Genomic DNA, 20092 nt, shown 5'->3' with positions numbered 1-20092 from the left:
CAGCCGCCGCAGCCAGGATTCGATCCCGCGACCTGCGGGTCAGCAGCCGAGTACCTTAGGCACTAGACCACTGCGGCGGGGAGCTTTAAGGAGGATTTTCTAACTATTAACAACTTTTAGAAAGTAAGGGTGTATAGGGTTATCGAAACACCTACGGCCCATACCACAGTCTACCAGATCATAACTGGGACTCGCTGGTTAAAATGTCATTGTATCTTATGTGAGTTCAGAAGATATGCATCTTTTTGGGCTATCGACAAGCGTACCATAACTTTACGCCTCTCAATTTTTTTTTATATGGGATAACAATATCCTCAACGGCGCTGAATGGAAGCTTAAGGTACTATGTCTGTATATACCAGATGTACAGAGTGTAAGGGCGCGAGAGCGCACAAGAGAAACAAACAAAAAACAAAGCGGGTGCTCCATCCATGGTGATACACTCCATTGCGAGTGTGTCGTTTGGCGCCCTATGCTGATGTGCAAATGTATCATGTTTGACTAGTATATCGTATATTTCACTTTTGTTTTTTCCTGTAGTAAAGGTATTTGGGCCATTAGAAACACCCTATAGTATGGGAGTTCTTATACATGAAAAACGCCCTATTCCTGTAGTGTATGGGATGTTATAGACAGGTGTAAACTGTTTTATTGTGTAATAGTGTTCTTTCGGCTTTCGATGCATATATGCATCGACAACCGAAGGAATAAAGCAGCTGATAATCTGTGCTCGTGTATGCCGTGTCTTTTTTATCTATAGAAAATGCACTACATACGTACATTTATATCTATAGTTAAATGTGATATGTGGGACGCGTTTGCGCTGTTACTTTCACTTCAGAAATACGTATACAAATCAGGCCCAAATGAATTCATATTTATTGAAGGTGCTACATGGCATGCATATCCAAACTAAATGTTTGTGGGAACGAGTGAAGCCCCCTGTCTAGCCGCTGAGACATAGTAAGGATGGAGAGCGCGACAGGTAGACAGCGAGACGCCTCTACGAATGAGCGCGGCCACGCCGGCACCTTTCTTTCACCTCCAAGCGCACTCAGGCGGCGGTAGCCCTTGAACTACGTGTAATTTGCAAACCGCAGCACGCTTCTACGCAGGAGATGTATTCGCACGCGCCGGTTTGCGCTCGTGGAGTAATTGAAAGTGTATATGCACACGCACGCACTCGCAGCCCGAGCCTCGCCACACGTGGCGGGTATAATACACATGCGCGCCGCCCTATTCGCGGAGCCACGCTGTTCGGACCGACAGCCCTACCTAACAAGCGGTCTGGACAGCCAGCCTGCGCAAGAGAGGGCAGCCAGGACAGATGAGCGCGCGCGGTTGAAACAAGCGCGAGCGGCTGCGGCGCTGCCTGCCGTTGAGGGCCCCCTTGTTCCTTCCGGAGCAGCGCGCGCGAACTCCCGCTATCGAAACACCTGCTGCTGTTGTGGCGGCAGGCCCTCTCGCTTGTGCCCGTGCGGTGAGCGCAGGAAACCGCGCAGTGTCTGTGTGGTACGTGCCGCTGTTAGGACGACCACGTCTTGAAGTCCGGCGAGCCGCGTCTTACGCGCGGCTCAATGCGTCGACCGGGCCAGCGTTCCTCGCCGGCTGTTGGTGCCAGGCAGGCAACAACGCCAGGATGTGCGACGGCGAATCGTCGCCTCCGGCGCACAAGCCGCCGCCGCTGTCGCGAGCGCAGTCCATTGTGGACGAACTGCTGGACGAGATAAACGTGGGTCTCCACAAGCAGAAGCCCACGCGCCGCTTCAGCGCCGACAGTGACGCTTGTGCCACCGACTGTTCCGTACTCAGTGCGGCCAGCATTAGGGCCGAAGTCAGGTGTTACTCGAAGCAGCAGCTCGCGGCCAAAGGTACGTACTTGTGTCCAGTATGACGCTAGCATCGTCCCACGTGGTGTCTTACGTAAGCGATCGTGCCTGTGACAGTTGGCGATTTGACTGAAGTGTCGTATGACAATGTTGCCGATATGTGCTTGTTGGTTTATCGTAAGCTGGCTTGTAGCGTAACATAAAAACAAAACAAAGATGAAGGTACAAACGTACGCCAGCGATATGCCCGTTTGTTACTTCGTATTTGTCTTAATTTGTTTCCGCCCTATGCTACAAGGCAATCATATTGTCCCGGAGTCGTGAGGTCGACGAAGGCAGAGACTATAGGTCGAAGATGAAACCGTTTATTTTGGTCGGACTTGTGACCAGTTAACGAAAAGTCAGATTAGAGCGATACACACTGGTATCGATAGCGGTGAACAAGCCGTCGGCCGTCGATCATCTGACAAGCGGTGAAGCGCTTCGGCATTTATACACGTGCCATCGAATATTCTAACGTTATCGCTAGCGGCCACGTAGGTTCCAGAATGAGCTGTAATGTTCGCGAAGTGGGCGTAATCTTAACAAAATGATCTCCAGTTGTCCCGAAGCTTCTAAAACACTACATGCGGGTTTTACGCTGAGAATTACTGACAGTGAAACGGGGCGATAACAAAACTAGAGGAGGGAATGTGGCAATATGACAACCGCGCAGGTTGATTGCCTCTTCTGGTCTGGTCACCTGCGCCTTCATACTGTCTGCGGCGTATGCCAGATGGTGACAAGTGCGTTCTCCGCGTGTATCGAACCGGCTGGAGAAACAACACGAACGACCTTGCATGCGGTCCGTGTACACGCCGCAATCTGGTGTCTACACTGCGTACTTCCGTCCACGTTGTTGTGAACCTCGTGTCTGCTAGACTTCGAGGCGGCCGATTTCCGCCGGAAATGTGGAGCGCAGCAATCTTTTCCGTGCCTTGCCCCCCCAACCTCCCTCTTCCTACTACCTTTTCGCGCATACACGTATCGAAGAGCTCTGTCGCACTCCTGTCAAGACTTCTTTCGCATAGTGTATAAGTTCTTGCGTTGCAAAGCTGCGCTTGTCTGCTTGTGCTGTTAGCAGGACAATTTTTTTTTTCTCAGGCGCTGCTGTGTATGCTTGCCTTTTTGCCGCAGACCATGTCCGGGGAAATCGTTGCGGCGCTGTGCCACAGCTGTCGTACGATATGTTTGTTGGTGTTACTTTCGTATAGGCTGTTTCTTTTCGCGTGATAAATAAGGCTTTTCAGTCGGCGTTTGTGGTCGCAATGCGTGCAGAGAGGATCCGGATAGCACACTTGTGACTGTGAGGGCGCGTGACGTCCGTACCGGAGTCGGGGAAAGGTAGATTGAAACAGGGTCGAAGGACGTCGCTCATTTCTGTACTGCGGTGTCGCCGATGTGCCAGGGCGCGCGAGCTCGTCGCGAGTGTTGGTTCGCGTTCTCAGGCTAAATGGGGGCCTTGGTAAAAACATTTATTGTAACAACAAGGGATGTATGCAGGCACACCACCTTTGGAGTACGGGAACTTATTGGCGTCGGCTGCTGCCTGGGCTCGCCGGACCCAGGCATCCCGGGTTTGGCTGGGGAGAGAGGGTATTGCAGTATTGGAAGGGTACGCCCGCGCAGTGTGGTACACTGAGACGTTACGGCTTATGTCTCAGCCAAGTCTGTGAAGGTATGTTCCATCGTACCATAGAGACTCGTTTAGGAAAGGCTTGTCCTTAGCCGTATGTTCGAGAAGGTGAAAGGGAAAGATCTATGGACGGTGGCACGACAGAAAGTATTGATTCCTCGATGACCGTTTGATAAATTGATTGATTTTACTAAATTGGGTTAAAACACCTCGAAGTTTTCAGGGCGCTTACGAGAATACATCATGCAAGATGGTCTCTCACTATGCACTCCTCATTCATCTTTTGTTGCCTGGGACAGTGGTTCAAGTGAGGATTTTATTTTCAGTGGGAGAATCGTCCAAGGCCTATGCATTCCAGCTCGAGCGTGTGCTTGTATGTCAATATAAAAACCGCAAAGAATATCGGGGGTCTGAACCACCACCTCTTAGAGGCTACGCGTATGTCCTAAGGCTGTTTAATGAAGGCGCAACCAAATGAATACGTAAGGCACTTAAGCAAAGGAAAGCATAGAGGACATTTTTTTTGTTGCTTTTAACTCTAATAACATAATAATACTTGTTGGGGTCTAACGTCCCACAACTACGATACGATTACGAGAAACGCCGTATAGTGGAGGGCTATTGAAATTGCGACCACCCGGGGTTCGTTGTGCACGGGCCTAACCTAAGTGCACGAGCCTCAAGCATTTTCGATCTATCGAATCTATCGGCCGCGGCGGTTGGGATTCGATCCCGCTACCTGCGCGCCGACTCAGCAGCTGAGCACCACAACCACCGTGGCGGGTCTGTGTTTAAGAGCAGCGCAGTAATTATGACAAATATACAACTTTTCGGTGGATGGCATGTGAACCGATAATCATCGGTCACCATCCACAGTTTTTTTTTTTTTTTGTTCACTTTAATGGATTTCGTACATTACCGTTAAAGACGGCAAATAGTCTCCCCCATGCTTTCATTGATTTACAGTTGTCTGTTGTTCTCATTCGGTTGTGTCTAACGAACAAACAAGCACTTTGAATAATAGCTTTTGTGTGTTTGTTGAGAATGACTCCTCTAGAATGCTGGCGTCGCGGTTGAGCCCACGATACAGGTGTTCAGCGACAGGGCGTCATAACCTCTCAGCCGCTGTGACGATTCTGGCATCGGTCACAGAGAGACGTAGATAGGTGTAAAGGCGTCGGTTGCTAATGGAGCGAGTAATTAATTGCTCGCACGGAATCATACATTCTACACCTTCACCAATGTGCAAAGTTCCGTTTCTATAAGGCAAACGTGCGCAACGCGGGGAAATGTGCGGCTGGATTCCCGGCCACACCTGCTGCATTTCGATCAGTGTAAAACGGAATAATAAACGTCTTTGTGCCTCAATTTAGGTACACGTTGAAGAACTCCAGGTGCTCAAAGTTAATACGAAGGGCCGCACAGTGCGTTTATTTTGGATTCGCACTCGAAGTATCGAATGCCGGCACAGCCTCGTAATTGAGCTTTTATTCTGCTAGACAAACTCCATGTGCATTGGACAATTCATTCTTTGTTTGTAAATGATTAAAAAAACTTGTTGCGGCGACCCAGTGGTCATGGTGCCCGGCAGCTGACTCGAAGGTCATGGGATCGAATCCCTGCCGCGGAGGCAGCATTTTGATGGAGGCGAAATTCTAGATTAAGGAATCCCAGGCGGTTGAAATTTCTGTAGTCTCTGGAGCTATGACGTCTCTTATAATCATGTCGTGGTTTTGGAACGTAATACCCCAGAAATTTAACACTAAATAAGAAAAAAAAACAGTACGCTTGCTATTCTAGAGCGGTTTTTCTTTTTAATGTTTACATTTCATGGACACCTGGCTTTCCACAACAAACACGTTTACGCGGAGATAAATGCCAACAAAAGGAGGGGGCCGGCGACAATGTCGTGCGACAACCTTTACTATATTGGAGCCATTTACAATCGCAAGTGCGATCATCCGAGCGGCTCGTAAATGCGATGCAAACGTGCGATCCCGGACGGCGCATGTGCGAGATTGCGACAGTTCACAATATATGCCGTGCTGCAAATGCGCTATAATGCATGTGCACGTCGGAAGTTCACGTATACGTACGCCACATGCTTCGAGTTGGAGCAGCTATGACTGTCTGTGGTGGCAGCGCGCCGCAGTAAATAAATAGGTACCTGTACCCCTGTTTGCTGAAATGCGTGGATTTGAAAAAAAATTTTTTTTCTTGCTGTTTTACTTTGTTTTTCTGGTACGTAAACACATCAGAGATGGCTGTATGACAACTAGACAGTTTTTTTTTTAATGCAAACGTGCACATTTCCCCGTAAACATATTGGCACTGGGAGCGGCGATGGCGTAGTGGTTAGAGCATCCGCCTCGCATGCAAGAGGTCCGTGGTTCAAATCCCGGTACCGCGCAGTTCCCAACCGGATTAAAAAAAAAAATCCGCGTGTTGATGGAACTGCATTAAAAGGCCTGGGGTGCGGCCTCACCGGCAAACACCGCCGAGAACGCACTCCCTCACCAGAGAAGGATTGGCCACCCTGGTGCAGTATCTGGCCACTACCTCCCACATGCTTACGTCAAATAACTCACGGCCCTCAGTCCCCAGCAGCTGCGAAGCAACTGACCACGGCGGCGGTCAGATCTGCAACGCAGCAGAGGGAGCTAAGAATCTCTGGATCCGGACAGGCCGCCATTGGAACCTGAACTTGGCAACGTTTAACGCTAGAACCTTATCTAGTGAGGGAAGTCTAGCTGTACTATTCGAGGAGCTAGAGGGTGTTAAATGGGATATAATAGGGCTCAGTGAGGTTAGGAGGACAGATGAGGCCTATACGGTGCCACAGAATGGGCACGTACTTTGCTACAGGGGCTTGGCAGACAGAAGAGTACTGGGAGTGGGGTTCCTAATTCACAGAAACATTGCTGGCAACATAGAGGAATACTATAGCATTAATGAAAGGGTGGTAGGTATCGTAATTAAACTGAATAAAAGATACAAGATGAAGGTAGTACAGGCTTACGCGCCTACATCCAGCCATGATGACGCTTCAGTTGAAAGCTTCTATGAAGACGTGGAATCGGCAATGAGTAAGGTAAAAACACAGTATACTATAGTGATGGGCGACTTTAATGCAAAGGTAGGGAAGAAGCAGGCTGGAGACCAGGCAGTAGGAGATTATGGCATCGGTACTAGAAACGCCAGAGGAGAGCTACTAGTAGAATTCGCAGAACGCAATAATTTACGAATTTTGAATACCTTCTACCGAAAACGAGAAAACCGCAAGTGGACATGGAGGAGCCCTAATGGCGAAAACAAGAACGAAATAGACTTTATAATGAGTGCACACCCTGGAATCGTGCAGGATGTGGAAGTGATTGACAAGGTACGATGCAGTGACCATAGAATGGTACGGTCTCGAATTCGCCTAGACTTGAAGAAGGAACGACAGAAACTGATACGCAAGAAGCCAATCAATCAGCTAGCACTGAGAGGGAAAGTACAGGAATTCAGAGTGTCACTGCAGAACAGGTACTCGGCTCTTAGTGAGGAAACCAACCTTAGCGTAGACACAATGAATGATAATCTGACGAGTATCATTATGGAGTGTGCAGTGGAAGTTGGAGGCAGGGTAGTTAGACAGGACACTGGCAAGCTTTCCCAGGAAACGAAGAACCTAATTAAGAAGCGACAAATCATGAAAGTGTCAAGTACAACAGACAAAATAGAACTGGCAGAGCTTTCGAAGTTGATTAATAGACGTAAAGTATGCGATGTAAGAAGGTATAACATGGAGAGAATTGAACACGCTCTGAAAAACGGAGGAAGTGTCAAAGCATTGAAGAGGAAACTTGGGATAGGCAAAAGTCGGATGTATGCACTAAGGGACAAAGAAGGCAAAATAACTACCAATATGGATAGGATAGTTAAGATAGCGGAGGAGTTTTACAGGGATCTGTACAGTAGCCGAGACAACCACGACCTTAATACTATAAGAACTAGCAGTAACCCAGATTACACCCCACCAGTAATGATAGAAGAAGTCAGAAAAGCTTTGGAGAGCATGCAAAGGGGCAAAGCTGCTGGTGAGGATCAGGTAACATCAGATCTGCTGAAAGATGGAGGACAGATTGTGTTAGAAAAACTAGCCACCCTGTTTACGAGGTGTCTCCTGACGGGAAGAGTACCAGAGTCTTGGAAGAACGCTAACATCATCTTAATACATAAGAAAGGAGATGACAAGGACTTGAAGAATTACAGGCCAATCAGCTTGCTCTCTGTAGTATACAAGCTATTTACAAAGGTAATTGCTAACAGAGTAAAGAAAACATTAGAATTCAATCAACCAAAGGAACAAGCAGGATTTCGAACAGGCTACTCAACAATTGACCACATTCATACTATCAATCAGGTAATAGAGAAATGCTCAGAGTATAACCAACCACTATACATAGCCTTCATAGATTACGAGAAGGCGTTTGATTCAGTAGAAATATCAGCCGTCATGCAAACACTGCGGAATCAGGGCGTAGATGAAGTATATATAAACATTCTGAAAGAAATCTACAGGGGATCAACTGCTACCATAGTGCTTCATAGAGAAAGCAACAGAATACCAATCAAGAAGGGTGTAAGGCAGGGGGACACAATTTCCCCAATGCTATTTACCGCGTGCTTACAGGAGGTTTTCAGAAGCCTAGAATGGGAACAGTTGGGGATAAGAGTCAATGGAGAATACCTTAGTAACCTGCGCTTCGCCGATGACATTGCATTGCTGAGTAACTCGGGGGACGAATTGCAACTCATGATTACGGAGTTAGACAAGGAGAGCAGAAAAGTGGGTCTTATAATTAATCTGCAGAAAACGAAAGTAATGTACAACAACCTCGGCAAAGAGCAGCGCTTCGAGATAGGTAATGGTGCACTTGAAGTTGTAAAAGACTATGTCTACTTAGGGCAGGTAATAACCGCAGAGCCGAACCACGAGATTGAAGTAACTAGAAGAATAAGAATGGGGTGGAGCACATTCGGCAAGCACTCTCAAGTTATGACAGGTAGATTGCCACTATCCCTCAAGAGGAAGGTATATAACAGCTGTATCTTGCCGGTACTTAGCTACGGAGCAGAAACCTGGAGACTTACAAAGAGGGTTCAGCTTAAATTGAGGACGACGCAGCGAGCAATGGAAAGAAAAATGGTAGGTGTAACCTTAAGAGACAAGAAGAGAGCAGAGTGGATTAGGGAACAAACGGGGGTTAAGGATATCATAGCTGAAATCAAGAAGAAGAAATGGACATGGGCAGGGCATGTAGCGCGTAGACAGGATAACCGCTGGTCATTAAGGGTAGCTGACTGGATTCCCAGAGAAGGGAAGCGGGTTAGGGGGAGACAGAAGGTTAGGTGGGCAGATGAGATTAAGAAGTTTGCGGGTATAAATTGGAAGCAGCAAGCACAGGACCGGGTTAACTGGCGGAACATGGGAGAGGCCTTTGTCCTGCAGTGGACGTAGTCAGGCTGATGATGATATTGGCACTTGCTCACCAGGTACTATAAAATATAAAATCTGAGCGCTAGTCAGACACCTGTTGGAATGGAAGATGTTCTGGAACAGTGAAAGCACTCGCTTGTTTTTGTATGGACAGCCATCTTGCTAGTCTTGTGTGCGTCCCTCCGCCGGCTCAGTTCTTTCTAGTTGAAGACATTTTGTAGCACGTGAAAACTGGGGGGAGGTGCTGGGTGACCCCCTGCCGATGTCCCAAACACCTCCTGGTAGCCCTGTACATGCAGTTATTACACCTGTTCACCGCGCAAACTTCAGAATTTGAAGATTGTATACGTGGAACACTCGAACAATTAAAGTTTGCAGATAAATAAACTAATACGACTACTGAAACCGAGGAACAGTTTAGCCAATGAAACCTTAGCAGACATAATTTGTGGTTTCTCAACTGTACTGCAACGTTTTCCATATAAATTGAAAGAAATCAAAGCGTACGAAAAATCACCTTTTCCGTCGGTTGAATCGGAACCTTCGAAATAACCTGCAATAAATGTGGACGGCTTAGGACCCTTTGTTCTAGCTCAATTTTCTTAGAGCATCGGACGCGTCATTCGAAGCTTATAGGTTCGGATCCCACTGAAGGAGGTTTGTTGTACACTTCAATTCCTTTCAATTGAAGTGTGGATCATTACCACGAATGATGTCAATGTATGCTTTGACTGGCTGAGTTGTCGGTTTCGTTAGTGGCGCATACAGAGAAGTAACTAGCCGTTCGGGCGACTCCTATGCACGTACTTTCGTATTAAACAAACACGGTATACCTTTAGCATGCGCCAGACAGTCGCAGGCGAACGCCATCCAGTACGACTATATATGAAACAGAATCGGAGGGCGATCGGCGCCCTACGGACTAGATTCCTATGCTGAGAAAGGGGGCTCATGGGCTTGCTGGTCAGGTCATTTCTCAACCTTCGTTGTCCATTTCCAGGAGCTCTGCGCAAGATGGCGTTAAAAGAGGCTTAAGGGAGATAATCAAGGAGAGCATTACGGAGTTTGCAACAAGTACTTTAGAATAATAATAATAATAATAATAATAATAATAATAATAATAATAATAATAATAATAATAATAATAATAATAATAATAATAATAATAATAAGGCGCCTTCGCACTAATGGTGGCAAGCCAGAAGGAAGTAACTGGGCAGCCTTCTTTGTTTCTCTTTCTCTCTATTTTTTCTGTCCTTTATGTCTCCATTAATCTCCATTTCTTCCTCTCTCTACACATTTCTTTGTCCGAAGAAACGAATCCGAAACTAGGATGTATGGATGCATGGATGTATTGATATACGGCTGTACCCTTTAGATCGGGAGACGTAATACTTATTGGACCAAAAACTATATTTATCTTTATTTTTTCCCTTCAAATGGTGAAGTTGAGGACTGGTACTTTGCAGTGAATGATTTAATTTTCACTCGTGCCTTGATTTTAGCCACAAATCAGATAACCTCCTTCTAGTTATTTCTACCCGCTTGTAATCTATTTTTCCCTCCCTGTCCCTAAACCCCATTGCTTTGAGAAACTCTGCGCCATCATCCTGAACTATAGGGTGAAGACCTTTACAGAACATTATCAAGTGTTCGGCAGTTTCATCCTCCTCTCCACACGCACCGCATACCGTGTCCATGCCTTCGTATTTGGCCCAATAAGTCTTGGTTCGCAATCCTCCCGTCCTGGCCTCATAGAGTAGAGAGCTACCCCGATGATTACCATAGATCCTTTCCTTGGCAATTTCCTGCTTAAAGGTTCGATATATCTCTAGTGCGGACTTCTTATAATCATGCCAATTCTCCACATGTCGATCTCCGTTTCCTTCACCTTCTTCTTAACCGATAGTTCTTTTTGGTTTGGCCCCCTGCTCTTTTTCAAGTATTTGATATATGGTATACACTGCTTGATATATGGGCGCCGTCTGTGGGAGTCTGTGCAGAACCCGGAGCTACTGGTAGGTGGCAGCAACGTATTGTCCTAGCTAAGGTCCCTAGATGAAACTTGTTTCTTCTAGGGACCTTAGTCTTAGCGAAGCGTAGGAAACACCCACTCTCAGTTTGTGCACAGCGTCGCATTGTCAGCGCGGCGTCTTCAGAATTACGTATCCATGCACTTTCTAGTAATGGAAGACACCACCTAATAATTACGCAGTCTTGTTGTGCCTCAGATATGCGTAATATTTGCTTTTTGATTGACAGTGTTGACATGTGTATACATGCACGCAGCCACCAGATCAAGATGGCTGAGCGTTAAGGAAGCGCTTAATTTCGTCCTTATTCCGCTTTAATAAAGAGAGAAATCCAGTTTAGCGGCTAAAGAAGAAACAACGAATACAGCAACAAATATGGGCACGGGCGTCCTCCCTTCGTATTGACATCATTTCAAAACGAAACGGGTTCAAGGACGCTGGTCGACACAGAAGCGATCTTGCGCACACGTACCGCTGGTTCTGAATGGAGCGCGATTCAGTGACAGGTCGTAGTATGACCGTTATGCCACGCTCCGACCGTTTACATGTGCCGTACGCATTTTCCCCTTCACTTATTACATGTTTGTTTCTTTTTTTCTATCCAGTCGCTGACCCGACTGAGTGACAGTTGTAGAAATAGCAGACGCAACGCAGATCACGTGATGTTCCAGGTTTTCGCAGCCAAGCTGCATATGGTTAGGCGAAACCATAGAGTTTCGTACAATAATTGTATGAAACTCAATATAGTTTATTTAACTCTATATAGTTTGATACAGTAATTGCGTGAAACTATACGTACGAAACTGGATTCCAAGAGAAAGCAAACACGTGAGAGGGAGACAGAAAATTAAGTGGGCGGATGAGATCAAGCAGTTTGGAGGTATAACGCGGCTGTAGATGGCACAGTGCAGGGCTGATTGGCGGAACATGGGAGAGGCCTTTGCCCTGCAGCGTGTGTAGTTAGGCTGATCGTCAATGAATGATTGACGATCAAAATACGATGGCATGTTCGCGTGGCGTTATGATGACGTCACAATATTTTGCGATCCGTGACGTCATCACACCACGCTATCTTGCATCATTCGTGTTGACGCCGACGCTTGACGCCGGTCAATAAACATGCTTGGGAAACACGAACATGCGTTAATTGTACTTGTAGTGAACAAACAAAGGTGTAGCAAGGTAATACACTCCGTTGAATTTCGTGGAAGTGAAATAAAGCCCTCTGCGGGACAAGATGTAAGATGCAAAACCGGTATGGAGGACTGTACATACATGGGAAAATTTCAAGCTACGAGAAATTTTGATACCGATGTGCGTTTCCGTAATTACGGAATCAGCGTACCACCACAAAGTTTCACACTAACAAGCCCACATCGCCACTCTTGTTACCACAAAGTGTTCGAGACGTTGTTTCTCTTTCTTTCTTTCTTTCTTTTTTTCTTTCTTTCTTTCTTATTTTCTTTCTTTCTTTCTCTTAGACGTTTGCTGCACTTCTCGAAGCAGTGCAGCAAACACGTAAGAGAAAGAAAGAAAGAAAACATGTTCGACGCCTTCGTGTCACGATCTCGTGTCGTGTTGAACGCTAAAAGAAGCGCGCGCGCGCCACCGTCGAGAGTCATCTCATTTGCCCACTGTCAGCAACGAGGGACGGGGAGCGCGCCGTTCGTGTTAGCACAGCTGCCGACTGCTGCGAGGAGTTGCCCGGCGCTCTTCTTCGAACTGCGAAAGGTGCGGAATACACACTCAGCGCATCAAAGGCTAGACGTATGAGAGAGAGAGTGAGAACCCGCTATGTAAACGCTTTCTCAAGGACTGGACCGCACGCGTGTTCTCTCCTCCTCGTCCATTTCTCTCCTTTCGCAACCTCCTTCGCAGCCTCTTTAGTGTGTCTCCGGCATTTTAGGGCCTCGTCCGGCCTCCGCAGACGACAGCGCCTCTCAATGAGGGACTCATGAGTTTCCCTGTCTGCTGTGTTTCTTTGAAGTGCGATTCTTCGGTCGGCCGGTGCATACGCGAAAGAGGGGTGTATAGGCGAAAGCATGACCGGGATCTTGATAGCAGCGACGATATAATCATGACTGCGATTTTGTGCCTATCGAAGTTCATCCGTAATAAGTGAATCCTTAAGTCTTGTCCATTCTAAAACACCGGTCATTGTACGAGGCCATTAGGAAGTTCGCAACGTATACATGCGCGAAATAAAAGGTTAGTTCCGCAGTAAGGACAAAGCAGTGAAACTATACCTACAAATTGGAATGTTATGCGAATTAAAGCAAAGTAAGTACATTTCACTCCAAGTGGCCTGGCCGCAGGTGCAGCCAGAAACTTTTTTGAGGCTGGGACGCTGGGTTCTGCTACTATTTATGCATGTTACGGCGTGCGTTTGTATGTGTGCGCGTATATATTCACGTGCGGAACTGGACAATATCAGGGGGGGGGGGGGGTAATCTCTACCCTCCGCCTGCGTCAGTGGACCTGGCGTAACTCAAGCATAAACGCGACCGAGAAGCGAGTGAAACGCCACCCGGGCTATATATATAAATTTTAACGACCAACAGGCACAAAGGTATTAGAACGATACTTTTGTATGTTTTGCGTTGTAATACATGTTTGTACGATGCCTACTTTGACAGGCTAAAATGGGCATTTTTCTCGCATGATCTGCAGACACCGCTCAGCCTTTTCGCGGTTCCCCTCCGGCTCGGGCCATCGCACGCTTTCACTCGCATAGAACGACGCGGGTGGCGATGTTATTGATTTGTATTTACATGAAACATCACGTCGACGGGAAAAATGCGCCTGGAGTGTTTATATAGTTGCAATCTTATCAGAACATTGCCAGCGCTCAAGCTTTGCTCCCAAAACAAAAGTAACCAGGCTGTTCTGTCGATGACGAGTCCTATTGCCGAAAGGTTGGCTCCAGCGCTATTTCCCGTTAAGCGATTCCTCATCCCTTGCTCAATATCTCAACATCAGTTCCAGAGTTCAGGACAAAAGGGAAGCCGTGGTCGCCCGGTTTTCGTTGCTTGCGCGCACGTCGCATATCTTCGGCACTGCCTCCTAGCATAACTTTCGAGATATGGCGACGTGCGCGGCATACAGCGCGCGCCAGAAAAATTCCAAGTGGCGCCCGACCTTGGAAGCATTGTTCATCTACATTCAAGAAAGTTTCACATTCTAGACGTCGAATGTTTTTAGAAAAATATTCGACGTCTGCCCTCCACAAGATAGGAGGAACACTACTGAAGTGCTAATTTGCCAGTCTAAACTGATTTAACGTTTCGTTTTATCAAGTACGTACGTTACCTTACATTAACATTTTCCTTCCCTTGAAGCAAAATAGTTGATGCAAATATCGAAATGTGGTCGCCGAGACCGAAGGTGCCGTTGGACATTGTAAAATTGCGCAATGTTGTCGAATACGTCATACTAGTCGATTCTGATTGGCCTACAGGGCTGCTTCGACCTCTATGATTGGCTGGAAATGCCGCCATTACGAAATATGACAAGATGACGGCATTTTACGGCGTTCCGAAATAGCACACCGGCCCATAACACTGTGGGAATCGAACGCGCGACCATGTACGTGCAACGCAGGACGATAGCTGCGTCTAGTCGCTGGACGAACAGGCGCTCAAGTATACCGCGGAGGGAGAGACGGAGGAAATGAGGTCAAAGCCGAATAAATGTGATCTCACCTGTTCAACATGACAATGGGCACGTCGGTGCGGGCGTCGGCATCATTCATGTGCAGTTGCGAAATTCACGCCGGTGCTGCAGCTGCAAGCTGTCTCCGGCCGCGCTCACGGTATGGCCCTTCTTTCGCAAGCAACGTAAAAGAGAGCCCATATATAACACTCCGCAAGTGTCGTCAGTAGGCGAAGTGCTCCTTGCCTTTTTTTTTTTTTAAATTTCCAGCTGCTTCCATATACAGCTCAAACGTGCAATATTATCGCGCTGCGATTTTTCCGCGGTGTTATGTATGCTTTCGAAATTTCGTTTTTTATTGACCAGCAGAGGAAATATTTCGAGGTGACGGTGACGAGCTGGGCATGATGCGATGCCATTCATACGCGCGCACATGCGACTCGTTCCCACCAGCAGGATGTGCTTGCGCAAAACCACCATGTGATAGCTTTCAAGTTTATAAATGAACATAAACAAGTAAAATTTTTTTTTGATGTAGAATGACGCTCTCTATAACGAAACTCGAAGGATATACAAGTGGAAATACGCTTCGACCCAATGTCCGTGCACGCGCAGTTTCGGGGACAAACAGGGCATTAGCCGAACGTGCTCTATCGGGTATCTTTCTACGGACGTCCCGAGTAGAGTGCCTCGATGCCCCCCCCCCCCCCCGCTTAGAGTGGTGTCAGCCTTTGTAAGGGCAGGTGCCGCCTCCTCGGCCTTAGCGGCGGCATGCCGCCATTTTGACTCCACTCAGTCACTTCTGCGTGTTCGCTGCGCCCGAATAATTGTGCTGGCGCTCGCTACCGTCACCGTAGCGTGTATTGCGTGCCGCAGGGCACTAATCATTGCAGAAACTCTGGAAGCTGTATCGTTTCCTAAGAGACCCGAAATGAAGGCCTTTTCAACAGTGAAAATCAAACATGACAAGTGGCATCCGACAAAAAGATCATCCATTCACAGCGTAAGTTTCCAGCCGGTATTCCGCATGCATAATTTGTACCGGCACCAATTTCGTGTAAGCAACAGACACGCTGAGGGCTGTATGCTTGATTCTCGTGTGCATGAATCGCGTATTTCACTTCGTAAACATTGCTTGCTGCTCTTGGTTGGTACTGTATCTGCCCTTCATTCTTGGTTTCACTATGTGCGATGAGAACTTTATCATTAAATATACGTTACACGCGTTTCTTTGCAGATGATATCCTTGTTTTTTTTTCGTAATATTCATTTGTGGGAATAAAGCTTTGCGCAGCGGTGGTGTCGTACCCAGTGAAGTTTGAAGAGAGTGTGTACGTTCCGGAATCACCATATGATCACGAGAGACGCGGTATACATTGGAGGACTTCGGAAATTTTGAACAGGTGTTTTTATGTAACTTGCACCTAAGTTTAAGAACTCTGGCATTTCATCTCCATCGAAGTGGGGCCACTGCGGCCGGAATTCGATTACCGACCGTTCGAGCGCCCGAACCATTACAAAGCCACGCAGGTTCTTTCTTTCTACGATCTTTTCCTCGGTTTAGGTACGCCTTCTATGCTGGTGTGATGACCCTTGTAAGAATGTGTGCAGTTCAATTTTTTTTTCATTGTTCCTGTACTTCAAGTTTTCTTTTCATCCTGTCTCGAATCATTACGCAATTGATGTTGTTTTTTTAATCATTTACGGCCACTGCGAAGCAACTAGTGACAGTACTCAGTGAATTCTGCCATGGAGCGTATAATTTGAATTGCTTCTGGCAGCGCTGCATTAATGCGGAAAAATAAATTATTTCTACACTGGATGATAATAGGGGAAACGGCAGGCGTGTACACACGCACACACACTCACCGTCAGTATTTAAACTCTTTCAGCACGCATTATTATTTAAGAAAATAATTTATTTATTAATACTGTGAGCTATCAGGGATCATACGCAAGTGCTTATGCAAACTGTACTCGCGAAGGGTCCATACAAAGAAGATGCATGAAGACAAGACGGGGCACCGCTGTGTAGAATGAACACGCTATGTCACAACAAAAAAAAAAAAAACAAGTCAAGTTGTGCGATGAGAAGATCGTGGAGAAATAGTTAATGCAATAAGAAAGGCGTCCGCCTCAGTGGTACCGTGGGCACGGTGCTCGGTTGCTGACGCGAGGCTCGCGCTTTCGATCTAGGCCACGGCGGTCTCAATTTGAATAACGTAAAACACCAGAGGACACCCATGTACTGTGTCAGTGCAGGCAAAAAAAAAAAACTGATTGTCAAAATTGCTGCAGTCCTGCAATCAGGCGTCATTTTAGAACGTAAAAGCCTCAGATAATAATTAACACTAACAAAGAAAGCATATAAACGACACCACCGATATAGATTTAGAATCCCCTCTGTGGTAACCAGCGTAGGGATTTGTTTTCAACATGAAAGAGTCAGCGTCTGCCTCTGGCGCATAAATCATGCGCAAGCCGTCAGCTTACATGAAATATGCGCTCCCTGCATCCATTCAGGCAAAATTAACTCTAAAAGATGTCCAAGCTTCAATAAGAAGAAAAGCTCGCTAGCTTGCACATGTTTTCGGGCGTATCAGGGCACCACACGCGCGTTGCGTAGCGGGCTTCGCATACGGTCGAGTTGTGGTGGGGAGGCGCAATGGCGGCGGTCGTAGCAGACGACGCGGGTGTCCTCACCCTCAGCGGAGCGCGCGGGCATCAAGGCACCCTAGTCCCGAGTATACATTATTTGTGGTCTTTCTTTAGCTTCCGTTTAAGTAGTTGTTCTCCAGGAGGCTCAGCTACGAAGAAAATTTCATTCCTCGTGTAGAAACTGTGCTTTTCTCTTGTCTTCGACATATATAAAAGATAACGCTGACATGTCTACACATTTCTTGCGTGCGTAATTTTATAACACAGCTTGAAAAAAAATCAGTTCATTGATATGTTCCTTCTAGTCGGTCGAAGGCCTTAAAGAGAATAGAGGGCAGTGTTTATTGCACTTCAACGCGCGTGGTAAACAGACGCAATTTATTTAACCTTCCCAGCTGCGTCGGCAGTATATGTACGTTCGCTGTGTCAGATATGTAGGTCTCGAACTGTGGACATACAAGTTTTATCTAATTGAATATTCTAAAGACGTCGTGGTCAAAAGTGCCGTGAATTATTCGTTTCGAGTGATGGTCGCCAAATCTCGCCGCTCTCCCGTACAGCTGGCTTATCATGCGCCAGTATACGCTAGCATGCGCGCACATGTCCATTTGCGAGAGCTATATGGATGGCTCCTCCAGCAGTTCGTTTTAGTTGCGACATATACCACTGCACGTTACATATAATGCCAGCATCGTTCTCATCCGCATAAGTCAACGTCAGCCTTCTACGCAGTCTTACCGCCGGAAACTGTCGGTAAAAAAAAAAAAAATATGGGCCATCTCCCCGAAGGGAACCCTCATGCATGGGATGCGAAGCAGCAGCGGTGCGCATAGCGTTGGCACGGCTGAAACGGGCGTCGACGCGGGTGCTGGAACAACGGTCTGAAGCGAAACTTGCTGTAGCCTTTACTCGAGTAAACGTTTGTTTGAAAGGCAAGGGCACGGGAGGCGGGTTGGCTTTGTGTAAGTTTCATAGCAGATAAATGAGCCGTAAGAGTGTTTCCACTCGACGTACGGTCGAGCGTTGCGGGTAGTGGAGAGGGTGAAGTGAGAGAGAAGTCTGTTGCAAGCGCGCGGAGGAGCCGGCGGCTGCAAGTGAGGGAGAGAGTGACGTCAGCGCGCAGTTGCGGCGTGACCTACTTGGCACCGCTCCAACACCTGCGGCGAGGGGGACGCGTTGGGGCACGTCCGTACGGACACACGTAGGTACGGCATTACACACGTTAGTCAAATAGCTTCTTCACATCTAAAAGGTTTTCAGCTTTACATTGAAGAGAAATATTCTGCATTATACGCGTGGAGGGAAGGGAGTAGGAACCAAATATTGAGGGAGGGTGTGAAGGCCCATACCATTACTCAGCGTGAGCTGTCCTGTGATGTGCTGGATTACCACCATCACTTTTTACGATATCATCCTGGTTCTTTCAGCTTCTGTACAGCTCTCTGTAGAACTCCTCTGCCATTTCAACTATCCTTCCCATATTGGTTATGACATTTCCTTTTTTGTCCCGTAATGCATACATTTAATTTCTGCCTGTGCACAAGTTCGCCTTCACAGCTTTTAGGTTTCTGCCACTTTTTACAGCCGGCTCACTTCTTTCCATGTTGTACCTTGTGACATCGGCTACGTTACGCCAATTGATCAACTTCGAAAGCTCCACTAACCCTATTTTGTTGGTTCCATTTGATGCTTTTATGGTTTGTCGTGTTCAGTTACGTTATAGCTATGGAAACTTCTGTGCTTTTGGAATGCAAGTGGCTCTTATAATAAGGTTTAATGAATTTTTCCAAGGGCTAACTAAACCTCAATAAAGTCAACTTAGTCTGCATTATCCAATATGACTAACTAGAACCAGTAATTGTCCTAACAACGGGAGCAGTTCAAGCTTGGAGAAAGTTCGTTAGTTGCAAATAAACATCGTTAACTGACACAGGCCCTCCTTGTCCTCTTGATGTTCTGTTTCGCTCTCATAGAGCACGTGCATAGACTTGTCCATCGCGAGATCTGATAATTCTGATGGGTGAGAGAATGAGTTCAGAAAGAGAAGAAATACAGAGACACAAGAAATGTAGAAGATGAACAAGGGATCCAGTGAAAGATACAGGAGTAAATACAGATGAAAAGAGATAGAAAAAACAGAGAAATAAAATAAAGAGGAAGACTACCTAGTTTCGTAGTTCCTTCAGGCTTCGCACTGCTAGTGCAAAGCCGCCTTAATTTTTGTCTTCGTATATTTTCCAGACTTTCGTAACACCTTTCTTTAGTCACACGAGGTTAGCCTCTCCACTATAGCCTTGTATCGTTAGCAGCTAGGGCCTTAAAGTATCGTCACTTTGAAGAAATGTTTCAATAATCTTCATGGTCAACTTTGTGGCTTCTGCTGCCCAGTGAGCTCATACGTCGTTTGGTATTGGTAGGTTGCCCTGCCGCGGTGGTCTAGTGGCTAAGCTACTCGGCTGCTGACCCGCAGGTCGCGGGTTTCAATCCCGGCTGCAGCGGCTGCATTTCCGATGGAGGCGGAAAGGTTGTAGGCCCGTGTGCTCAGATTTGGGTGCACGTTAAAGAACCCCAGGTGGTCAAAATTTCCGGAGCCTTCCACTACGGCGTCTCTCATAATCATACGGCGGTTTTGGGACGTTAAACCCCACACATTAATTAATCAATTAATGGTATTGGTAGGTTCACTCAAATGCCAGGACCAACCTGCTGAATTCTGGAATGTTGGAAACCCCAGTAAAAACTCGCAAATGGGGTTTACCAT

At 46.8% G+C, this 20092-nt stretch overlaps 1 protein-coding gene across 1 annotated transcript in view; it reads left to right on the top strand.

The window, feature by feature from the left end:
• Positions 1-1352: 1352 nt before the first annotated feature.
• The window catches only part of LOC119173912 (uncharacterized), a 228424-nt gene continuing 209684 nt past the window's right edge, over positions 1353-20092 (top strand). The window contains exon 1 of the mRNA XM_075885122.1: positions 1353-1871. Coding sequence (XP_075741237.1) covers positions 1640-1871 — 232 coding nt within the window. The 5' untranslated portion in view covers positions 1353-1639. The remainder of the gene's footprint in view (positions 1872-20092) is intronic.

Source organism: Rhipicephalus microplus, unplaced genomic scaffold, assembly GCF_043290135.1.
Source record: "Rhipicephalus microplus isolate Deutch F79 unplaced genomic scaffold, USDA_Rmic scaffold_72, whole genome shotgun sequence".
NCBI classification, from domain to species: Eukaryota; Metazoa; Arthropoda; class Arachnida; order Ixodida; family Ixodidae; genus Rhipicephalus; species Rhipicephalus microplus.
The sequence above is the reverse complement of the archived record's forward strand: the minus strand, read 5'-3'. Positions and strand labels throughout refer to the sequence as shown.